The sequence below is a fragment of the Macaca thibetana genome, chromosome 3 (genome assembly GCF_024542745.1).
Source record: "Macaca thibetana thibetana isolate TM-01 chromosome 3, ASM2454274v1, whole genome shotgun sequence".
Classification (NCBI taxonomy): Eukaryota; Metazoa; Chordata; class Mammalia; order Primates; family Cercopithecidae; genus Macaca; species Macaca thibetana.
In genome coordinates, this window is record NC_065580.1 from 117,927,130 (window position 1) to 117,950,281 (window position 23,152).

The following is a 23,152-nucleotide window of genomic DNA, read 5'->3' on the forward strand; positions in this document are numbered from 1 at the left end:
TACGGGACCACCGCCTCGGCTGAAATTCGTGTGGTACATGATGGTGACTGTAACAACACTAAATGATGCCTGATCTCAAATGCTGTTTTGAGATTAACACGACAGAGGGAGAAAACTGCAATAATGTTAGCAGTAGCTAGTGCATCATCAATTTCTTATTTAAATTATTTTTTCAAGATATACACAGTTTATTGTTATTTTTCAAAAGAAAATGACACAAGAGAGGCTACCTCCAGCCAGTTCCTTGGTTTTCGCCAGTAGCTGAGGAAGCCCTTATCCATCATATGGTAGAGTTGAACACAGAGGTGGACCAGGCTGAGCGCCAGGAAGACCAGCTGGTGGAGAGAATGTAAACAAACAAGATCAACACGAATGCTGATAAATTGTTTTCTGAAGGTCTAAACCTGTGAGCGGCTCCCCTGCCGATCACCTTTGAGTAGCCAGGATGCAAGCCCATTTCCTGTTCTGCAGAGGTTTAATCCTAAACTTGCTCTTCGGTAGGCACTTGGGGTGGTTTGGTGCCTCTCCACCAGTCAAGCACTCACAGAAACTCCATGCCAGGGGTTAGAACCCGAGATGGTCTCTGCACTCAGGGAAAGCATGGAATACGGGCATCTACAGCCACTAGGTCTCCCGACCGCCATGCCGATCCTCCAGGCCTTCCTTGGCACCACTCAAAAGAGTGAGTTTCTGTGTACATGTGAAATAGATAACATACGAACTATATATGCATATATATTAGTTTTCTCAGCCAAGTAAAGCCTTCTTTTAAAGCTCCCTTATAAGCACTTTCTTAAAGTTCTCTACGTGGTTCTCTCTCCATTGGTGAGTTACCTGTTGATTCATGCCTTCAATCACTAACCCAAACTCAAATTTAGTTATGGATTTGCAAGTAACTGAAGCACATCAGCACGGCTTTATGCATCTTCTCTGTCCTCTGTTGGAGTTATGTGCCTTGTGTCCCATTGGCCTGCTGTAAGGAGCTACACACATAATCAGAGCAGGGTTCACTTTTGGGTGCTGCAAGGTGTTTAAAAGCAGTGCTGTGCTGTTCTCTATTGGAGCCTGAAGCAAAGAAACTATCAGGAAAACTGATCCTGCCGTTGTCTACAATTGCCATATTTTGTCCAATATGATGTTTTAATATGAATTCTGATGTTTATAAATATTGCACCAGAATACTGTTTGCCGTGATTACCAAGTATTTGTGGTGCCCCTTAAATTGGATGCCTAAGGTAAGTGCCTCACGTGTCTCCCCCAGGCAGACTCTGACCAGTGGCCCAGGCTCCCACCATCTGTTCCACCCACTCCAGCGCAAGCTGAGCTCTACGCAAATCACAGCCTTTACTGGGTCACTGAACAGTCCCTAGAGTCTAAAACCTCTTGGGACTCTCCTCTCTTCACTCCTAAGGCAAAGTAACCTTGACCTGAAGAGTCAGCAGGACTTAGTTCTTCATAGCAGAAAAGTCAGCTACAGGCAGAAAATCAGGAAAGTTCCCAAGGAATAACTCAGAGTGACTTCTGATGTTTTGGATTGTTCAGTGAAAATATGTGGACATATTCCATCTCACCAAGACCCTGGGTACTATGGACTGAAGTTTTGTGTTCCCTTGAATTCGCCGGTGGAAGCCCTAACTCCCAGTGTGGATATACGTGGGGAAGGGGCCTATAAGGAAGTAATCAAGGTTTTTTTTTTTTGAGACGGAGTCTGGCTCTGTCGCCCAGGCTGGAGTGCAGTGGCCGGATCTCAGCTCACTGCAAGCTCCGCCTCCCGGGTTTACGCCATTCTCCTGCCTCAGCCTCCCGAGTAGCTGGGACTACAGGCGCCCGCCACGTCGCCCGGCTAGTTTTTTTTTTTGTATTTTTTTTTAGTAGAGATGGGGTTTCACTGTGTTAGCCAGGATGGTCTCGATCTACTGACCTCGTGATCCGCCCATCTCGGCCTCCCAAAGTGCTGGGATAACAGGCTTGAGCCACCGCGCCCGGCCAGTAATCAAGGTTAACTGGGGCCCTGGTCCTATAGGATTAGTGTCCTTACACAAAGAGACCCTAGACAGCTCGCTCTTGCTCTCTTTCCCTGTGTATACCCACAAAGAAGAGGTTCTGTGAGCACATCGTGAGAAGGTGGCCATCGCCCAGGACTAGAGCCCTCGCCAGAACTTGACCAGGCTGGGATCTTGATCACGGAATTCCAGCCTCTGGGAGCGTGGGAAATAAATGTCTTTTTTTTTTTTTTTTTTTTTTTGAGATGGAGTCTTGCTCTGTTGCCCAGGCTGGAGTGCAGTGGCGCAATCTCAGCTCACTGCAACCTCCACCTCCCAGGTTCAAGCAATTCTCTTGCCTCAGCCTCCCGAGTAGCTGGGATTACAAGCACATGCCACCATGCCCAGCTAATTTTCATATTTTTTTTTTTTTTAGTAGAGATGGGTTTTCACCATATTGGCCAGGCTGGTCTTGAACTCTTGACCTTGTGATCTGCCTACCTCGGCCTCCGAAAGTGTTGAGATTACAGGCGTAAACCACCGCGCCTGGCCATAAATGTCTCTTTTCAAAGCACCCAGTGTAGGCTATTCTGTTATAGCAGCCTGAGCTAAACCCCCGGGGGAATTTAAGCATCAGGCCCAATTCCCCCGTGATGAATTTGGTACCTCAAGACAGCTCTATATTTGCCCTTGCCACACATGTGAGGATTGGTCTCCCCACTGGGGGTCTTCTTCGTCTCGTGCCCCAGCACTTAGTGTGATGCCTGCCACATGAAGAACATGTGACAAAGAGTGTGACGGGAGGGGTGGGTGGATGGGTAGGGAACTAGTCCTGTCTGGTGGAGACGCCCAGCCCAGGTGAAGCCCCATCTCCCTGTGCACCTCCAGTAGCCCAAGAGACAGGTCAGCTCACCTGGGGAAGCACGATGTGGTACTGCAGGGCTGAGTCACTGTGGAAGATGCTGAATGACTCCACCAGGGATGAGGGGACGAGACTCCCCGTAGGGAGGATCTCCACGCTCAGGGACACGCTGGTGAAGAGTTGGGTTGGAGGGTTATAGAGGGTGAAGTGCACAGACACAGCCCTGGTGCTGTGGTCAATCCATGTGCTGGCCCTCAGTCGAGACAGGGCTGTGTGGGCTTCGGGCCTGTAAAGCAGCACACACTGGGGTAGGGCAGGGCAGGGAGGAAGGCGCAGAAGTCCACTGAGGCTCCCAGCTGCAGGTCCCATGCTGGGAACACCCCATGCAAGACTTTGCAAGGACACACAGTGCCTGGGGCTTCAAGGAGCAGGACAGATGGCCCTCTGTATCTAAGGGACCTCATCAATAGCCCTCTGTCCTCTCTCCTTGCCCCACCCTCTTCTCTGCAGCAGCTCAGGGGACCCTCAGGCAGGAGGGACCTGGAGAACGGAGGCCTCAATTTCCCACCCCACCCCATGTGAGGCAGAGATGCCCAGTGTCTCTCCCCAGGGACTCTAGAATATTCATTTATTCTTTTTTTTCTAGAGACCCCATTGTTTGGAACAGACAAGCTGGGGGAAGGCAGTTACTAAATACTAATTTGTATTTAGTAACAATTAAATCATTTCCTTTTTAAAGAGTATTACTCAAAGGCACACATTACTGTAACTGTCTAGAGCTCCCCGTTGGTCTAAGACCATCCGTGTTACTACTGGGTCAGCACATCTCCAACCCAGTGTGAGGTGCATGCTGCTCGGGGAGCCCCAGGCGGCTGTGGGCAACAGTGTGCCTGGCTGGATGGGGCAGGCAGCTTGACCTCAGACCTAGCTGCAACATGGGGTCGTGCTTGTTACGCACTTGAACCTCCACCCCTCACCCTCAGGACGTGGGAAAAGTAGCACGGGGCCTACTCCACAGAGCTGGGTGAGGATTAAATGAGACCGTAAACACCCAGCTTGGCACAAGGTCAGCACGCAACAAATGCTCCTTATATTCCATGAGCTCCAGATGTTCTAGCAGTCACTTTTTGAAAGAACGTTTGCTCTGTGCTCTCCCACATGAAGGCCTGAGCCTGTGTGACGCTTCTATCATTCACAACAATGACAAGTCTTGCTGGAGCTCCTGGCAGTGGTGCGCTGACCTCGCGGGCCTGTCAGGAGGCTGCACCTGCTGCAGATGCACCGCGTCCAGCAGGCACCCGAGCAGGAGTGGCGGCAGCAGGCAGGATGAGCACCGGCCCTTTGAATCTCACTGACCTTGTTCTGCCCAGGCTGAGCACACAGTCCTTCCTTGCCCCATAGCCCCTGGGACCATTCAGGGTCATGTTTTGGTTCTCTGGGTCTATCAGGTAGGGGTTCTCAGGGCCTCCACCTTTGGGGCTACATGTAGGAATAGAGTCTTCAGTGGGTGCTGAAAATGGCCTGGGAGGCTGTAGAACAAACCAGCAGTCAGAAGAAGACACAGATGCTATTCCCAAGGCCACCTGCAATCCGGGATCTCCAGGCCTGGCCGCCTGTGAACACCTGCTCTGTCCTGCAACATGGTGCCCTTCTCTCCTCATAGGATCGTTCTGCAGCCTGTTTCATGGTTTACAGACTCTAGCTCAAGCTACAGGATCAAGGTTCTACCCATGGAAGGTTGGCGTCTGAGGTGTGTATGGGTCTAAGGCTTAGAGCACTTGAAGACTTCCCCATCATGAGATGCCAGGTAAAATGCCCATCCTTCTAATGGGGAGGGCACACCCTCCCCATTAGAAAAGGATATGTGAATATTCTATTTTTAGATTGTTTGATTAAAAATCCTAGTTTTGCCTAGAATGCCAGCCTCTAAGGCCAAAGAGTGAATTGAATAAATCTGCAGCAGAACGCCAAGGAAGAGGCTTTGGGAAAGGGTTCATAAGGGGTAAGGAAGGAAGGGCGAGGCTCGCCCTCTCCCCAGCCCCGGCACTGCCAATTCCAATCACCACCGAACTCTCCGAGAAGTTCAAATGATCTGCCAGGGTCCCGCCCCAATATTGCCTAGACTTCTCTAGTTCCATTTATTTTTGGGAGCAAAAGGAAAAGGAACATCTTACCTTGCATAAATGGCTAGGAAAAACTTTTAGTTGCTTAATTACAGAACTGCCTATTAGATAGCATTTTCCTCCAAGAGCTCCAGGCTGAAAGGAGAAAAAAGATCATGAGGACTGGGTGTGCTGAGGACTTCAAACCTCCTCATCAAGCCGCGCTCAAAAGGCGTGGGGATGCTCTGGGTAACTCCACCTGCTACCATAGAGGTCAGAGTTTTACTTTCCTTCCAACACCATTTTAGGGATATAACCAACATTCTAAGAAGGCAGCAACAACCTCCCCAGGCTTGTCCTGGAAAAGGGTTAACATTCAAATGATGTCCGTAACTTGCATCACACGAGAATGCTCTCTTTTATTTTTTTTGAAAGTTTCTCCAGCATCATAAACCCAAGAGACTATATAGAATACAACAAAATAAAATTAGAAATAAACTGCTCAAGGAATGTGGACAAATATATAAATATATTTCTCTCTCTTTTTTAAATTTAGAGACAGAGAAAAGCTCTGTCACCCAGGCTGGAGTGCAGTGGTGCGACCTCAGCTCACTGCAACCTCCACCCACAGGGTTCAAGCAATTCTCCTGCCTCAGCCTCCCAAGTAGCTAGGATTACAGGCACGTGCCACGATGCCCGGCTAATTTTTGTATTTTTAGGCTGGAGTGCAGTGGCATGATCTTGGTTCACTGCAACCTCCACCTCTTGGGTTCAAGCAATTCTCTTGCCTCAGCCTTGCAAGTAGCTGGGATTACAGGCACGCACCACCACACACAGCTAACTTTTGTATTTTTAGTAGAGACAGGGTTTCACCATGTTGGCCAGGCTGGTCTCGAACTCTTGATCTCGTGATCCATCTGCCTCGGCCTCCCAAAGTGCTGGGATTACAGGTGTGCGCCACTGTGCCCAGTGTATTTCATTTTTAAACGTGGGAAAGGGGTTGAAAATAAAAGATGAGCAAGGAATGGGATTATGCAGAATGCATATTAACTTTTCAGAACTTGGGATCAGCCTCACCTCTTTCTGGAAGCTTCCTTGCACTTCCTCTGTTTTGGTGTGGTTCTTGTGTTTCCTTGTCAGGGTAGTTAGCACACGGAACTAGAATCTTCTATTTCCTGACCTCGCACCCCATCAGCCTGAGGGCTCCTGAGGCTCTGCCATAGCCCCTGTGTCTATCTCAGGCCTGGGAAGCACAGGAATCTGGAGAACCCCTGTGCAGCTCAGCAGGGTGTAATGGGATGGGGCCAACAGGTTCCGGCAGGAAAGGAACAGGATGCTCTGCTGGGACCCGCTGGAGAGCCACTGGCCTTACACCTGCATGCTCATTCAAGAACCTACGCAGTGCTGCAGTTCAGTATTAGTGACTGTTTCACCCACTTCAAGATGGCTTTTCTGAGATGAAGAGGAGATGGAAAGCTCACCTGAGCCCCCGGCACACGGGTTGTTGGGGAGCCTCCCGGGTACAGGCTGTCCAGAAGTGTGGTCAGACTCCAGTCCCACCAGTCAGTGATGTTTCTCAGGCCACCAAAGGAGTTTCTGGCATTTCTTAATGCAAGAACAAAAATAAAAAGTTGCTTCTGCATCAACAAGAACATTTAAACGTGAGAAAAAAAGCATGTTTCCTTGCCAATTTTTCTCTCATTCAGATTTCAGGTACTCCGCAGGAATTAAACTAAAGCTGCCTGCAGCGTGAAGCGTGAAACCCTAGAACTCACTTTGCTCCTTAGTAGCAGGAGATAAGAGAGAATGGTGGATGAAGCACTTGTTCATTTGCTCACTCAGTCAGTCACTCAACAAACATTACCATGCAACTACTAGGTGTCAGGCACTCTTCTAGGCACTGGGAAACAGAAAATCAATTATCTGCCCTCCTATGGGGAAACAGGCAACAAATACGATAAATAAGCAAACATATACTATGCTGTGACAAATATGAAGGAGGGAAAAAAAAAAAGCAGGAAAGATAGGCAAGTGGTGGGGTGAGCAGGTGTTCAAGCAGCCATGGAAGGCTTCAGTAGGTGGTGACGTCCAGCAAAGACCTGAAGGTGAGGGTGGAGCCTGTGGTCATCTGAGGGAGGGTATTCCAGGCAGAGAGGACGGTGAGGGCTTCCACAAGCCTAAAGGGTGGGAAGGTGTGGGGGCCACAGGGCTGGTGCAGAGGGAGCACCGGGGCTAGGGTAGACAGGGGAGGCTCTGGGACACCCAGACCAAGACCCAGTCCTCTCTCTGCACTGACTGCCGACTGGGCGCAGCGTGTGACTGTGAGTGGCAGATGTGAAGGCACAGATGAAGTGCAGTGTTGGCACAAACACTAGTCTGTTTTCTTTCCAATTAACTTCTTTATTATGCTTACAAATAGGCTTCATTGTTTTCCACCAAGGAACTGATTTAAAGGAGCATTGAAATAATGTCAAATGAACAAAATTTATCATTTTTAGTTTGCTCAGACACTGCCATAAAGCCACATGCATAGGCCAAGGCTGCACACGGCAGCGGCAGGGTGTACATTTGGCTCTGAGCTACAGCCAGAGGCAAAAGAATAAAATCAAGTGTTCCTGAGAGAAAGCAAAGTACCTCTCACCTAACTCTAAAAACCTTTCTCATACATGGCTTCCCATGAAGAGTCACTGAAGAATGGAAAGGATGGGGTGCTCATCAACATGCCCTGAGCAAACAGAAATGGCTCTGATGTGGCTGTTTCATCCTGGTTTCTCTCCACAAAAAGGGGAGACCAAAATAGTTCTCGGGAAAAGGAATTTTGTCCTAAGGTGAGAAGAAGTTAGAAAGAAGTACACACAATTGAATGCCTGGTCAAGCACCAGATCCAGATTACTCCAAAGAATGAACACACTGTGAGTCATTCAGATGATGGCCATGGCTTTGGTAAACGAGGCCTGAGAGCAAAGCTGGGCTGTAGACAGCAGGCCTGGAGCTGACTCTCATTGTGAGAGCCAGTTTTGCACAACTCCTGCCAACTCCATGTTCAGTGATGTCACACTGGTGGTGTAAAAGACCATGGTGGTTCCGGGCACAGTGGCTCATACCTGTAATCCTAGAACTTTGGGAGGCTGAGGCAGGCAGACCACCTGAAGTCAGGAGTTTGAGACCAGCCTAGCCAAAATGATGAGACTCCATCTCTACTAAAAATACAAAAAATTAGCCGGGCGTGATGGTGCATGCCTGTAATCCCAGCTACTCAGGAAGCTGAGGCAGGAGAATCGCTGGAACTCAGGAGGCGCAGGTTGCAGTGAGTCAAGATCATGCCACTGCACTCCAGCCTCAGGGACAGAGTGAGCCTTCATCAAAAAACAAACAAACAAACAAAGCGAAATGAAACAAAACAAAAAAACCATGCTGGGAAGATTTACACCATAGAAATTGGTTGGCAAATGCTATAATTTTGCAGATAATTTAGAAAAAGTTTTTTTAAAACCTGATAGTCATGACAATAATTGGACAATATTAAAAAAATCAAAGACAAATAAATGTCATCAGTATATACAGTAATAAAGAGATGCAGTAGCCTCAACCAATAATCTATATATACTATAAATGTGTTCAAAAATTTCCATATGGCTGGGCACGGTGGCTCAGGCCTGTAATCCTAGCACTTTGGAAGGCCGAGGTGAGTAGATCACTTGAGGCCAGGAATTGGAGACTAGCCTGGCCAATATGGCTAACGCCCCGTCTTTACTAAAAACACTAAAATTAGCCAGGCATGGTGATGTGCGCCTGTAGTCTCAGCTACTTGGGGGGCTGAGGCAGGAGAATTCCTTGAACCCGGGAGGCAAAGGCTGCAGTGAGCCGAGATCACATCACTGCACTCCAGCCTGGGCAACAGTGAGGCTCTGTCTCAAAAAAAAAAATTTCGATAGCATGTATGAGTAAAAGTCTAGTGAATTAATTTATCTGACTGGTTTTATTTCCTTTTTCTTACAAAGAAATGATCTCTTATCCTTTCAAGTATTTGATCTTTATTGGTTTGTACATCTCTAGAACTTAATCTTTGCAGGTCTTTTATTGGGTACTGGTTCTTAACTCTGGACTTCTCTACAAGTTTTGTCAAACTATCAAATGCAGAGCAAGTTGGAGGCCTGCCAGAGCACCCGGAGGATGGAATGAAGCAACAGAGAGGCATCAGGAAAGGAGAACACAGATGGAGACACAGGTGGGAGGCATAAGGTGAGCAGATACATCTCTGCAAATATTCATGCCAAAGGAAAGAATGAATGAACCAGGGGGCAGAGAGATGCAGTGAAAGGGCGGGAGGGTAGGAAAGAGGCAAAGGATGGCTGGAGGTGAGTTTTCAACAGAGGAAAGTGTTGAGCTTCTGCTGTGGGAAGCAAGATGGTTTGACAGACAAACATTGTACATTTATAGCAACTAATATGCTCCATATTCTGTGTTTTTAAAGAATAAAGTATAGACATTATAGCCATGCTGAGTTTGTACCACTTTCGGGGAAATGGTATCACTTCTTGACACTTGCTTCCCTATTGGAATAACATCAAGAAACTAAAAAAGCCCTGAAAATAACCCAAAGCACCCAATGGCCAGACTGTAGACATCTCACGCCTCATTCCTGGCACATCCAAAGTGCAGGTAGTGAACCCAATGAGCCAGGAGTATTCTGGCCCTGTCTGTATTAATTACCACAATTACATAAAATAAGCCCACAAAGCTGGCTAAACAATGCAAAAGATAAAACCAGCTGCTTACATTTATGGCACTTGGATAGAACGCTTGCTTCATTGATTGGTGCTTTATTTGCTGGTTTATTTTTTGTTTTATGTATTTTTTTTTTTTGGAATTTCATGAAGTATTTCATAAGTCCAGAAACACTTCAAATACAACTTAAATATGGCGAAATCCAAGAATGCAATGACTTCTTAAGACATAAGTACTCAGTAGTCCAGTTCCCTCCCTTTACAGATGAAGGTGCTAAGTCCAAGCACTTGCCAGAGTCACCTAGCAACCAAACATGAGTTGGGGCCCTGATCTCTGAACTCTGTTTCATCCATTTCCCCTCCTGGGCTTACTTAGCTTCTCTATCTGGAATGCTAGTAAATGCCAAACCCTCAGTTGTTGATGTTTCAGGATTAGGTATTGGGGGTTAGGTGGTGAAATGGAGAGGGTCCACTTTAAACATTCCATTACCAACTGGGACACACAAATATCCCTGCCTGGTGGCCAGAGCACCCAGAGGCAGTGGGCTTTTGCATCCTTGTGGGAAACATAAGGTCTATGCAAATCCACAGGAGTTGTGGAGGTGGGCACATCAATCTCATCCGCACCTAAGATCTCACAAATATTATCTCAGCTGCGATATTTCTGATTTGACTATCAAGAAGCAACAATTCACATGAGAAATATGGCAAATGATGTTGACTTGTGAAATGTGAGATAAAAAATAAACTAGCAAAAGTCAGAGGTTTTTCATGTTTAGATTTCCATTTTCAGAGAGGACCAAAATTATCACTTTGTTTTGCACACAGCGCCACCTACTGGCACAGGCTTGCACTTGCACAGATAGGAGGGCTGAAAAGTTGGTCGTGGATGGAAATAACTGCTTGTTTCACAAATGAGGAGGCAGAAAATTCCACTTAATTTCACTACTAGAATGCTCAGCAGAAAACAAAAACAAAAAAACTTGGATTACTGAGCTACAGAACACCCAGACTCATAGCACTGGGACTTCCAGGACTTACCTTATGAGTGGTTCACAACGCTGACAAAGGGGACAATATCCATTAGCCATTATCTTGCTGCATATGAATAACCCTCTCTCTTACAAAAAATAAAGATAGATGTGTTCTGAAATAATTGATAAAAATTAAATGGACTTTCCAGCCACTCACTTCTGCCAAAAAATCTCACCAAAACGTATTTATATCAAATTGAATTACTTAGTCAAAGGCAACACACTCATAGAGCTGTTGCATAAATGCGTCTTTAAATATTCACCAGAGTAAAATAAGGTAACTCCTGGAACACACTGAATTATTGTATTTACCAGCATTGCAATCATAGCGAAGAACCAATATTATTTCATATCATGCACTTTAGAATTCAAAGCCACACTGCCTTGAAAGGACTATCAGACTGACTATTTGTGGCAGGTAAAAATAAAGCCTAACCATGGATTCAAGAACAACTCTCAACAAAAAAGGAAGACTACATTAAATGCACCTGTTGGTGACAATATGCATCCCAATTTTAGAAGCACTGAGACATGGAAAAGAAATAGGACACAACAAAATGCTATCATGCTTGCCTCTGCCTGGTGGCATCACGGAAATTTTTCTGCTTTTCACTTTTCAGTTCTGCTAGATTTACCTATGGTCAGCATCTACTACTTATAGAAAGAAGGAGGAAGTAGCAAATGAGTAACTGGAGAAATGATCAAGAACTTGAGAGGTGTTAGAAATTGTTTGAAGGCCGGGCACAGTGGCACACACCTGTAATCCCAGCACTTTGGGAAGCCAAGGCGGGTGGATCACTTGAGGTCAGGAGTTCAAGATCAGCCTGACCAACACGGTGAACCCCATCTCTACTAAAAATACAAAAAAATTAGGCGAGCGTGGTGGCACATGCCTGTAATCCCAGTTATTTGGGAGGCTGAGGCAGGAGAATTGCTTGAACTTGGGAGATTGCAGTGAGCTGAGAGCGCGCCATTACACTCCAGCCTGGGTGACAAGAGCAAAACTCTGTCTCAAAAAAAAAAAAAAAAAAAAAAAAAAAAAACCAAGAAAAAAAAAAGAAACTGTTTGAACTTGAATGTCAGTTATTATGAACTGCAACCATAGGCTTTGGCAGAAAACTGATGGCTCCAGCAAAAAAGAAACTGCAAGACCCTGTTTTGGTGCAGAACTTAAAATTCCTTGAAATATCCTCGTTTCACTATTTACCCCAAAGAAAATGCTAAGAATGTATCCAAAGTCTGCGAATGGAGGGGGTTTTATTAATACCAGGGAAATTGTGACAACCTTCCTTATATTTCATACGTGGGTTGTGAAATATGGGGAAGGTGCACACAGGCTATGGACTAGTGCAATGGCCCCAGATCTAGAGGAGTTACCCAAACCTCCTACCTTGTAAATTCTTTCCGGATAGCTTGATTGAGGGAGTATTCATCTTGAGAAAACCTCCCATACATTATACCCAAAAGCAGAAGAAGCATGAGGATGTCCATGGAAATGTCTCTGTAAGAAGAGTTTTTAAGTTAGCATCCATACAGACCCTGTATGTAGGTATCTGAATGTTTCAATCTGCAATTTTTCTTTTGAGATGGAGTCTCACTCTGTCACCCAGGTGGGTGCGCGGTGGCGCAATCTCGGCTCACTGCAACCTCCGCCTCCTGGGTTCAAGCGATTCCTCTGCCTCAGTCTCCCGAGTAGCTGGAACTACAGGTGTGTGCCACCACGCCTGGCTAACTTTTGTTATTTTTAGTAGAGACGGGGTTTCTCCATATTGGTCAGACTGGTCTCGAACTCCCGACCTCAAGTGATCTGCCCGCCTCGGCCTCCCAAAGTGCTGGGATTACAGGCGTGAGCCACTATGCCGGGCCAAAAGATTTTAAATGAAACTCGGCTTTTAAATCCCTGGGAGGAAATTTTTGTATAAAGTGTGAGGTGTGTGTTGGGGTTTATTTGTTTATTTATTTTGCATATCAATATCCAGTTTTCCCAGCACCATTTTTTTTTTTTTTTTTCCGAGACAGAGTCTAGCTCTGTCGCCTAGACTGGAGTGCAGTAGCACAATCTCGACTCATTGCAACCTACCCTTCCCTGGTTCAAGTGATTCTCCTGCCTCAGCCTCCTGAGTAGCTGGGATTACAGGCACCCACCACCACGTCCAGCTAATTTTTTGTATTTTTAATAGAGATGGGGTTTGACCATGTTGACCAGGCTGGTCTTGAACTCCTGACATCAGGTGATCCACCTGCCTTGGCCTCCCAAAGTGCTGAGATCACAGGCATGAGCCACCATGCCTGGCCCCCAGCACCATTTTTAAAAGACTATTCTTTTTTCATTGGATCATCTTTGCGCCTCTGCCAAAAAATCAGTTGAGCATATTTGGGTAAGTCTATTCCTGGGTTCTCTATTCTGTTCCATTGATTTGCATGTCTATCTGTCCCCAAACATCATGTTGCCTTGGTTTCTGCAGCTGTATAGTATGTTTTAAAGCCAGATAGTGTCTGTCCTCTGACTTCGCTCATCATTTTCAGAATTGTTTAGGCTATTCTAGTTCCTTTGCTTTCCATATAAATTTTAGAATCAGTTTGTCAATATCTGTAAAAAAGCTTGTGGTATTTTGCTGGGCATAGTGGCTCGAACTTTGGGAGGCCAAGGCAGGCAGATCACGAGGTCAGGAGATCGAGACCATCCTGGCTAACACGGTGAAACCCCATCTCTACTAAAAGTATATATATATACTTTTATACATATATATAAAAAGAGCCGGGCATGGTGGCGGGTACCTGTAGTCCCAGCTACTCAGGAGGCTGAGGCAGGAGAATGGCGTAAACCTGGGAGATGGAGGTTGTAGTGAGCTGAGATCGCGCCACTGCACTCCAGCCTGGGCGACAGAGTGAGACTCTGTATCAAAAAAAAAAAAAAAAAAAAAAAAAAAAAATCTTGTGGTATTGCATTGAAACTGCAGAAAGAATCAACACCTGAACATTACTGAGTCCTCCAATCAACGCACACAGTCTATCTCTTCATTTATTCAGATCTTCTTGACTTCCTTCATCAGAGTTTTGTGATTTTCAACATACAGATCCTGCACACGTTTTCTTAGACTTACGTCCATGTACTTAATTTATTTGGTGCTGTTGTAAATGGCATTCCTTTTTAAATTTCAATTGTTCATTGCTGGTACATAGGAATATAATTTACTTTTGTATACTGACTTGTCTTGCAAACTTGCTAAATTCACTTATTAGTTCCAGAACGCTTGTTTTTGTAAGTTATTTGGGATTTTCTGCATAGACAATTTATGTCATTTGCCAATAGATGGTTTTATTTCTTCCTTTCAAATCGATACGTTTTTAATTTCTTTCTCTTGCCTATTGCATTGGTTAGGACTTCCAATGATGTTCAATATGTGTGATCAGAGAGGACATTTTTGCCTTGTTCGTTATCTTAAAAAACATTCAATGTCTCTCTATTGATTGATGTTAGGTGTCGAGTTTTCATAAATACCCTTTATTAGTTCAGGGAAACTCTTTTCTATTCCTACGTCTACTCCTAGTTTGCTGAGAGGTTCTTTTTTTTTTGGATGAATTAATGTTGAATTTTATCAAATGCTTTTTCTGCCTCTATTGAGATGATCATATGGCTTTTCTTAGTCTGTTACTATGACAAATTGCATTAATTGCTTTTCTCCTCATGTCTCTTCCAGTCTATGGGTATCATCTCTATTTATTTTTGCTTCTTTGCAATCCATTTGTTGAGCATGTTCTCAGAGTCCTGCTTTTCGATGGAGGTGTCAACATACTCTTACGGTAAACTACAAGTTGGCAAAATCATTTCATCAGATTAAGATTGGACTGTTTTGGGTAGGTTGCCTCATAGATGATGGTGTTTTCCCACCAGCAGACACAGAATGTCTGATGTTTCTCTCTCCCTCCTCTCTTTTATGTTGACCACTGTTAATGAGCAATGCCTAGATTCATTACTTCATTAAAACTGCAAAAATGGTCAGGCTCTAATTCTATTGCCTAGTCCTCATTCATTAGCTGGAATTCCTCTCTAAAGAGAAATATCCCCCCTCCTGTGATGTGGTTTCCCAGGGGTACAGTTTGTATAGGAAAGGCAGACTTTCACTGGCTTTTATCAAGTTGGTTTCTGGGTGTCCACCAACACTGATCAATTACATTGCGGGTGTTGTTACCAGCTCATGGCTTTAGATAGATTTCATGAACTTCAATTCAGTAGTTTCTAATCTTGATATCTAATTACCCCATGTTTGACCAATCTGAACCTCTTTAAACTGGCTTCTTGGTCCTCTGACAATGACTCCAGCAGTTATTAATTGCTCCCTTGCTTAAGAAAGATTCCAGGCTCATCTTAAACATTTTCCATCACCGTCTTCAAATCAGGAATCCCAGTGACTCCTATTTCTTTTTGGCAGACCAAATCTAGGTGTTAAAAGTGTGTGTTGCTTCTGGGCTGTTTCTAGGTCTTTTCTTGCTGGAAAGATCTAGAAAAATATATATATATATTTTCCTTAAAAAAAAAAACCCACATGATTCCATACCTATACTTGCAATTCAAATTCAGGACTACAGAGTTTTGACTTCCTTGAACTCAGATCCGTACCTTCTTTCTCTCACATCAAGAATTCCACTTTTAAAGGACACCAGGAATGACAGAATTAGAAAATAACAGAATTCTTCATTTCCTTTACCGCACAATAAATCAACAATGAGAATAAAGATACTAACGCTCCACTAACAATACGATTGGTGAAAACAGCTTTAGGGTGTTTTCCCTTCGTTCTTTTCTGTACTTAGAGACTAGGCTTATAAATTCGAATTTTTAACCTTAACACAGATTTTTAAAAATCGTATTCCTTCTCTCCCCATAAGTAACTACTAATATTTCCTAAAGGTGCCTGGATTGCCTTTCCCTTGTTTTATTTAGGGTGAGCAGATCCACAGGCACGCATATTCATGTCCCCTTTCATTAAGCAGTGGGCAGCACAGCACGCCTGCTTTCCTCCACCCGGCTTCACTCCTGCAGTGACTCCTACAGGCCTCTCCCTGGGAGTCTGGAGGGATAGTCCTCATGCTTCTACATAGCTGGACACTACTCCACTGTGTTCCTGTCCCTCCAGCAAGACATGTGCGTTCTTTCCAGGCTATTCTCATTACAAAAGTTCCCACACAAATGGCTTTGTGCATGGGTCTGCTCATGTTTTCCTTAATGTGTCTTTAAGAGCGATTCTAAGAACTGGAGATGCTGGATAAACGGTAAATGAATCTATCGTTGTGTAGAGACTTCGAATTTCCCCCATAGTGGCCGTACCATTTTGCATTCACACCAGCACTGTGTGAAAGTCTCTATTTGCCATGGCCTCACTGACAGAGTATGCGGCCACATTTTTTTTATTTTCACAGTTTAATTTGCAATTCTCTTACTGTAAGTGAAAGAGCCATTTGAATTTCTTTTTTTCTGTGAACTCTCTGTTCACTTTTCCAGTCCAGTTTTAGGTTTTAAAGAGTTGCTGATCCCTTAGGCTGGGAGTGGTGGCTCATGCCTATAATCCCAGCACTTTGGGAGGCTGAGGCGGGTGGATCACTTGAGTTCAGGAGTTCAAGACCAGCCTGACCTACATGGAGAAACTCTGTCTCTACTAAAAATACAAGAAATTAGCCAGGCATGGTGGCACATGCCTGTAAACCCAGCTACTTGGGAGGCTGAGGCAGGAGAATCGCTTGAACCTGGGAGGCAGAGGTTGCAGTGAGCCGAGATTGAGCCACTGCACTCCAGCCTGGGCAACAAGAGCAAAACTCTGTCTAAAAAAAAAAAAAAAAAAACAAAGAGAGAATATTAAAACTTTGTTACAAATATTTTTTCTTAGTTTGTCGCTGTCATTTTATTTTACAAATTTATTTTCTTTTAATGTAGGAGTTATTTTTTTCTCTTCAAGTTTTATGTAATCCAATTTATTTTTATTTTCCCCTTTTGTGTCTGGATTTTGAGTCATAGGGAAGTTTTCCTCAGTGAAATCTTAGAGAAACTTAAGATTATGCCTAAGTGTATTTTGTTGTATTTATTTTATTATTTGCTTTGTTGAATATGGTCTTGTATTAAATCTCTGACTTTTGCTTGTATATAAATATGATATTGGTTTTTGTCTTTTAATTTTGTAACCTAATACTTTACTAGTTTTTCCTGTTTCCTAGATGCTATCTCTGGGCCTGTTCTGCTTGGTTTGGATGCTTCCCCCAGCAGTGCTCCAAGCCACTCCACCCCAGAGGGCTATGTCCTGGCAGAGCTGGGTTTGGTTAGTTCTGAGGGCTGAGCTGGCCCTCACTCACCTGTAAACGTGACTGTGCAAATTCCTCCCAGATGTGCCCACCACCCTCCCAGTGAACAATACCTACAGGAGCTTGGGGTTCTCCTATTCTCAGATACATCATGTACCCTATCCTTCCCTCCACCATGTTCTGTAGCTGCTGAGCTACAGGGTGGGTGCACTCTCTGGTTGGTTCCCACCTGAGTGCCTTTGGGGGTGTGTGTGGTGGCGGCGGCCAACTCATGTAATTTTGTTGTGCATGTTTTCTATGGGTTTTGTTTTTGCTATCCTAATTGCTCTATTTTTATGAGGAGATTTGGTAAGAGTAAAAAACTTGGCCACCGCTCCATCTTCCCGGAATTCCTCTCCCATTCTCCTTTAAATGTGACATCCTAACACAACCACAGCTCTTTTCCTTGGAAAGGGATGTGAAAATATTTAAGGGGAAGCTAATGGTGTGCCACATGGTATGAAGGGATTGTTTTTTAAGGAAGATGGTTGGAGGTGCTTCTATCACATGCCATTTTTTAAAAACTATCAGAAATTCCCAAATCCTTGACAAACTACACCAGAAAGATTTGCAGGAGACCGAATTTGTGTTTCGAATTTGAAGAGGGATTTTGGCTAGCATTTAGAGAAGGCTCCTTGCAGTGGCTGCCATCCAGCACCACCATGATTGGAGGGGGATGGTACCACTGAGAGAAATGTGTTGGAGGTAGAAGTTGGAGAGCTTTGCCACAGCATGATATTTATTAAGGTTTGTATTTTATCTAAAAAAATTTAAAATATGTTATGAACACCAGCTGTGCATATCTGAATATTAAATATTTTAAAATACCTGTCACTGGGCTAAATCCATGCCCTAAGAAGAGGTGTTGCATTTATCTTACAAGCTTCCACATCCCTGTGTGTCCCAGCTGGAGAAGCAGAAGCCCTAGACCATGTGCTAAGCACACGTATGGGTGGGATGAAATCCAACTGTGTGTGTGAATCTATGCTGGATGCATGAAGCTGAGGCCCAGAGGAGGAAGCTTTCTTAATCAATTTCTCATCATGGGCAAATTGTGGAACTGAGTTTTCTGACTTCAATTCTGTTTTCCACCTAAATGGTCTCCCATCTCCTGGGATGCACGTCTCGCGCCCTACCAGGAGGCTTTCTTAATAGCATCAATTTCTCATCATGTTTGGAACCTGAATTCCTCCCATCTGCTGGGCAGCACAGGCTGTTACATAGATAAGGATAGCTCTGGGGACAGCAAGGTGGTCCCCACCTCCACTCCCGACTCCTCGAGGAGAACAATCTCCCAGGAGGACCAGCAGCAGTGGGGCACCCCCTCCGAGAAGGGAGCTGGAGTGGAGCAAGCCCTCCCAACAGAGGCCGCCACCCACCTCAGGGCAGCCTGTGTGCGACTCTCTCTCCTCATCCTATCTCTGGTGACCCTCAGATGGGCCTTGGAGGGTGGATGTGCCCAGCGCAGGTGGCGAGCTTGTTGTCGGGCAGCCAAGACCTGTCAGGGACAAGAGCCCGGTGAGCCGTGGGCTGTCGGGTGGAAGGAGAGAGGCCCCTGGTGCTCCTGCCAAGCCAAGGAATGCGTCATTGCTGTGCTGTACATTCAGCCTGGCATTTGGGAACAAAGAGGCACTTTGTATGAATAACATAGACCAGGTTGTTGGGGAAGGGATCAGAGACGGGGGGTAGACCCATTTTTAAAAATCTGCTCATGTCCCAGGCAAGCTTTTTTGGCAGGGATTGCAGTTGGGCTATTACAAAGAGCTGCTGTACACGAGGGGTGTGTCTACTACTGCCAAATTACAGCAGCAATTATCTTGGGCACGGGCACAGTATTTTCTCTCAGAGACTTTCAAGGTATGAAAAAATCATTTTAAAGTATAGTCTTAGCAAGAAATGACCTTTCTTTTCTTTCTTCAAAAATCATTTTTACTTTTATACTCTGTTCATGCACAGGGCATAACAGTAGCCAGATAAATGAACTCATTTAGGTATTCATTCATCAACACACATTCACTGGATCAGGCACTGGGGACATCTGAGGAATCAGAGACAGTCCTTCCTCCTAGAGACTTGGGCTTCTAGGAACTTGACAGCAGGGATGCAAACAATATAAAGCTGCACATGCAGGGTGTTGGGAGTTAAGTGACTCCCTTCGGCTGTTGTGCCGTTCTGAGAAGGGAACATGTGTGGCCGAGAGATCCGTGGGGAGGCTTGGGTGTGGGGGGCATCCCGATTCTAAGGTGCTAATGAGCCATGCGTAGGTTTGGAGATGACACAGCCTGGCCCTCAGGATTAGGCTGAATTCATCTGAAGGAGCCTCACCCCCAAGGCTGGGACGATAGAAAGAAAATGAACAAACTTGCAGCACAGCAGGGCATAGCTGCCCGAGGGGAGAAGAGGAAGGACAGCCTTCGAAGCACAAAGGAAAGCTGAGATCCAACAGGTATGAGGGAACCAGGGCAATGCTGCTTCTCAAGAGCTAAGGTGCTGCAGGGCGGGGGTGCAGGAGGAAAGGGCAAGGTGGGCCAGGTTTGGGCCCCAGACTCCCCTTTATTGCAGTATACCTTGGGCCTAATTGTTTCACATCATCTTTAAATGGGGTGCAGTGATGCTGCCTAATTCATAAAGTGTTATAAGGAACAAATGATATGACAAATGTAAATACAATGTAGATGCAAAATAGCACAATGACTACATAACCTGTGTGCACCACCTATCTTCAGCAGCAGCAGCCCTGGTTTCAGGCAGGGCTGAGAGGCCTCAGACAGGTCCTCAGACATGAAGTTTATCAGGATCCTTTGCGAGGAGGAGGGCGGAGATGAGCAGAGGCCCAGACCAGGGTCTGACTCTAAATGAACTGGGATTGGGTCCTTGGTCATAAGTGACTTGTGATTATTACAAGAGTACAGAATCGCACATGCATTTCATGTGCACTTAATCAATGAGCCTGTGAATTTCTTTGCAGTGGCCAATAGACCTTTCTCTTCCTTCACATCATTCACACTGCCCAACAGAATGCTACACATACAATAGGCAAAACCGAATAAAAGAAGGAAGAAAGGGAGGGAGGAAGGGACGAAGGGATGAAGTCAGGGAGGGAGGAATGATGGGGAGGAGTACCTTTTCTGCGGGTCCACTGAAGGGCAAATGGCCTAAAAGTTCTCCAAAATCATGGCCAAGAATTAGAGTTCTCATTTGCTTCAGTATTTTAAAATATGCTAATTGTCTTGATGCTCTAACTTCTTTAGGATGGGAGTGAAAAAAAAAATAAGTCCTATGTGTTCATCTATCATATATGTGTGTGCAAAGAAACATAAGAAATTAAGACATCCCATGGGTCTCCAAAGATGCAACCCAATTTGAATTCAAAGCCTACATTCAGATATGAGTGATAGAACATAAAGCAGTTTTTTAAAGCTCAATTTGCACGGCATAGGTCATTTTTTTACTTTTTCAACCTCGCCTGCACAGTCAGGAATACTGCAGCTTGAAGAGAAGCGGAGGCGAGTCCAGGAACGTTCTGCCAATTCAGAGTCCAGATCCCTGGTAGCCTCACGTAAAGACTCAGTAAAAAAGTGGTTGTCAGCTCTTCTTTTCCAAGCAAAACCCAAGGCCATGAGGCATACCTGGAAGGAAAAACATGACAGAGCAGAGAGCCACCCTGTGCCCGTGTTCGTTCCACACAGAGCTGTCCCCCTGTCCCCTAATCATGAACAGGACTCCATCTCCCAGTTTTAAAGACACCAGTAGTCACTGCCTTGGATTCCCAGCCCAGCTACTCACCAGGTGTAACCTCGCCCAAGAGACCTAAATTCTCTGAGGCTCAATTTCCTCAAATGAAAAATGTGGGTTAAAGTGGTTCACTTCTCGAAGATGTTTATGAGGATTAAAGAACAGGCCCATGTGCAGCTTAGCACAGAGCCTGGCTCCTGGTTCTCTCTCACCACAATTGAAATCAGGGTATAAAGAAAAGTCATACACCACCAAAATGAAGCCTCTATTTCCCCTTCCCGTCTAGGTCCCCTCCTGATGGAAGGCACTTCTACCATGGAGGATGTTTCTTACCATAAGCGGCTGGGTGATGAAAACACAGCAGACCACGGAGAGGGACAGCAGGTGCAGCCACCGTACACACTGCTCCTGGCCAAACCTGCCCCCAGGGAAAGTGTGGTGGTCAGCACCCTCTAGGGCAGCAGGCCACCCAGCAGTCATTGCTGCCTAAGCACAGGGACACTGCCTGATGAGGGCCCATGGCCTCGCCATGGCAGGAAGCCAGCTGTGGGAGTGGTGCTGGACGTGGGCAGTGTCTTTCTGCTCATCGGAGGGGAACCCCTGTCTGCTAAGAGGACATTGACCTCCCTGAAGCTGCCGAGTGGGAAAGAGAAAGGAAAACCCAACAGGCAGATGGAACAGAGCACAGAGAGGGGAAGGGGGAAGAAAACAGGTTGGGCTATAATAATAATAACAGCAGCAACAACAACAAAGCTGGATGCCAGCGGGCACTCCGCTGGGGCAGGCATGATGCTAACAGGACAGCTTTCATATTTCAGCTGCTCCTCCCCAGGCCCTAAGAATTAAGCTCTCTGATGTTCCTATTTTACAGATGAGCAAACGGAGGCACAAGAGAGGTCTAAGTACCTGCCCATTCTCACAGAGTGATTCAACATCTACAGTTGAGATGGAAGAGACGGGAAGAAAGGGCCTTAGCTTTGTGGCTACTCTTTGTGGTTTATGAAGACGTGGGCCATGGAGCCACACTGAATGACCCTGCGGTCTCCGATGGCGAGTCCAAGCTGGACGGGAGCCAGAGAGGCAGCATGTGCCGGGGTGACAGGATCAGAATCTGTGACACATGCATCATAATCCCTGTCCCAAAGGCATATGCTTTTTCAAATGATGGGAGACCATGAGCAGCATATTCTAGCCAGAGCTCCTGGCTGGGAACTGGCTCCTCTCAGGAGCTCGGCAGCTGGTTCCTTCCTTCCTTAGGCGGGCGTCCTGCAGCTTCTTGTTTAATATCTGGACTCCATCCAGGCCTTCTGCCGTGGCAGGGCTGACCAGGCCAAGCCACCCATTGGGATCTGCATATGATTTTATTTACCCCAGGAGGTGGGAGGGAGAAATGAGGGAGAAAATAGCAATAGCGACATCTGGAGCCTGAATCCGATGAGTTCCCAGAAATGCGGGGATTTATTTACAAATGCGAGACTTTCCATCTGAGGACCTGAGGATGTTTGAAAACCTCTACAGCTTACCTGTAGCCTAGAAATCCTGTCCCCAAACTGCAGGCCAGAGAAGTGGTCCCACAAATGGCCCACACTGCAGAGCTCCACCAAGGCTGAGGGGCCCTCGACCACCAGGGCATTAGTCCCTCCAAACCACTGTTGGGTGCTGCGGAAGAGTAGGACAGAGACGAGGCAGCTTAAGAGACCTTGGCATCTCTATCACGCGGAGTGTGGTGGTGAATCTTAGGCATCAACTATATTGGGTTGCAGGGTGCCCAGGCATTTGGTTAAATGTGATTTTTGAGTGTGTTCGGGGTTGGGGGTGTTTCCAGGTGACATTAACATCTGAATCAGCAGACTGAGTGAAGCAGAGGGCCTTCCTAGCCACAGGCCTCCTCCAATCCCTTGAGGTCCTGAATAGAATGCACAGGCTGAGAACAAGGGAACTCCTGCCCGACTGCTGAGCTGGGACATTGGTGCTCACCTGAGGGTCTGGGGTGGCAGTGGGGGTGGGGAGCAGCAACTCCTGCCTCGCTGTGCCCTCAGAAGGCTTTTGGGGGCCTCTTTTTCTGAACAGACCTATGGATCCCCAACATCAGAGGCAGAGGGATCAGTTTCCATTTCAGACCCCAAACAACTAAGCAGGCTGACCTGAGATCTGAGGGTCTGCCCTGATTTGGATCAGGTCCCACACACCACGAGGGACAGGGCTGTGACTGGTCCCCTGTGGTTTTCATCCTTCCCTCTCTGCTGTGTGATTTCCCCAGGGCCAGGTACAGGACCATAGGGTTGCCCTATATAGCTCTTCATACCTCCAGGTGCAGCCATCTCAGCCCATTTTCTAGCGACTGCTCTTAGAGGCAGGATGCCACGTCAACCTAGGG

At 46.0% G+C, this 23,152-nt stretch overlaps 1 protein-coding gene across 1 annotated transcript in view; it reads right to left on the bottom strand.

Annotated features, from left to right (window-relative positions):
* PKD1L1 (polycystin 1 like 1, transient receptor potential channel interacting) overlaps positions 1–23,152 on the bottom strand; it is a 188,869-nt gene that overhangs the window by 38,049 nt on the left and 127,668 nt on the right. Inside the window, exons 44-53 of the mRNA XM_050784834.1 lie at positions 22,299–22,434; positions 21,109–21,193; positions 20,493–20,669; positions 18,420–18,538; positions 12,098–12,208; positions 6,428–6,551; positions 5,019–5,102; positions 4,201–4,373; positions 2,896–3,130; positions 231–335 (exon numbers count right to left, since the gene is read on the bottom strand). Coding sequence (XP_050640791.1) covers positions 231–335; positions 2,896–3,130; positions 4,201–4,373; positions 5,019–5,102; positions 6,428–6,551; positions 12,098–12,208; positions 18,420–18,538; positions 20,493–20,669; positions 21,109–21,193; positions 22,299–22,434 — 1,349 coding nt within the window. The remainder of the gene's footprint in view (positions 1–230; positions 336–2,895; positions 3,131–4,200; positions 4,374–5,018; positions 5,103–6,427; positions 6,552–12,097; positions 12,209–18,419; positions 18,539–20,492; positions 20,670–21,108; positions 21,194–22,298; positions 22,435–23,152) is intronic.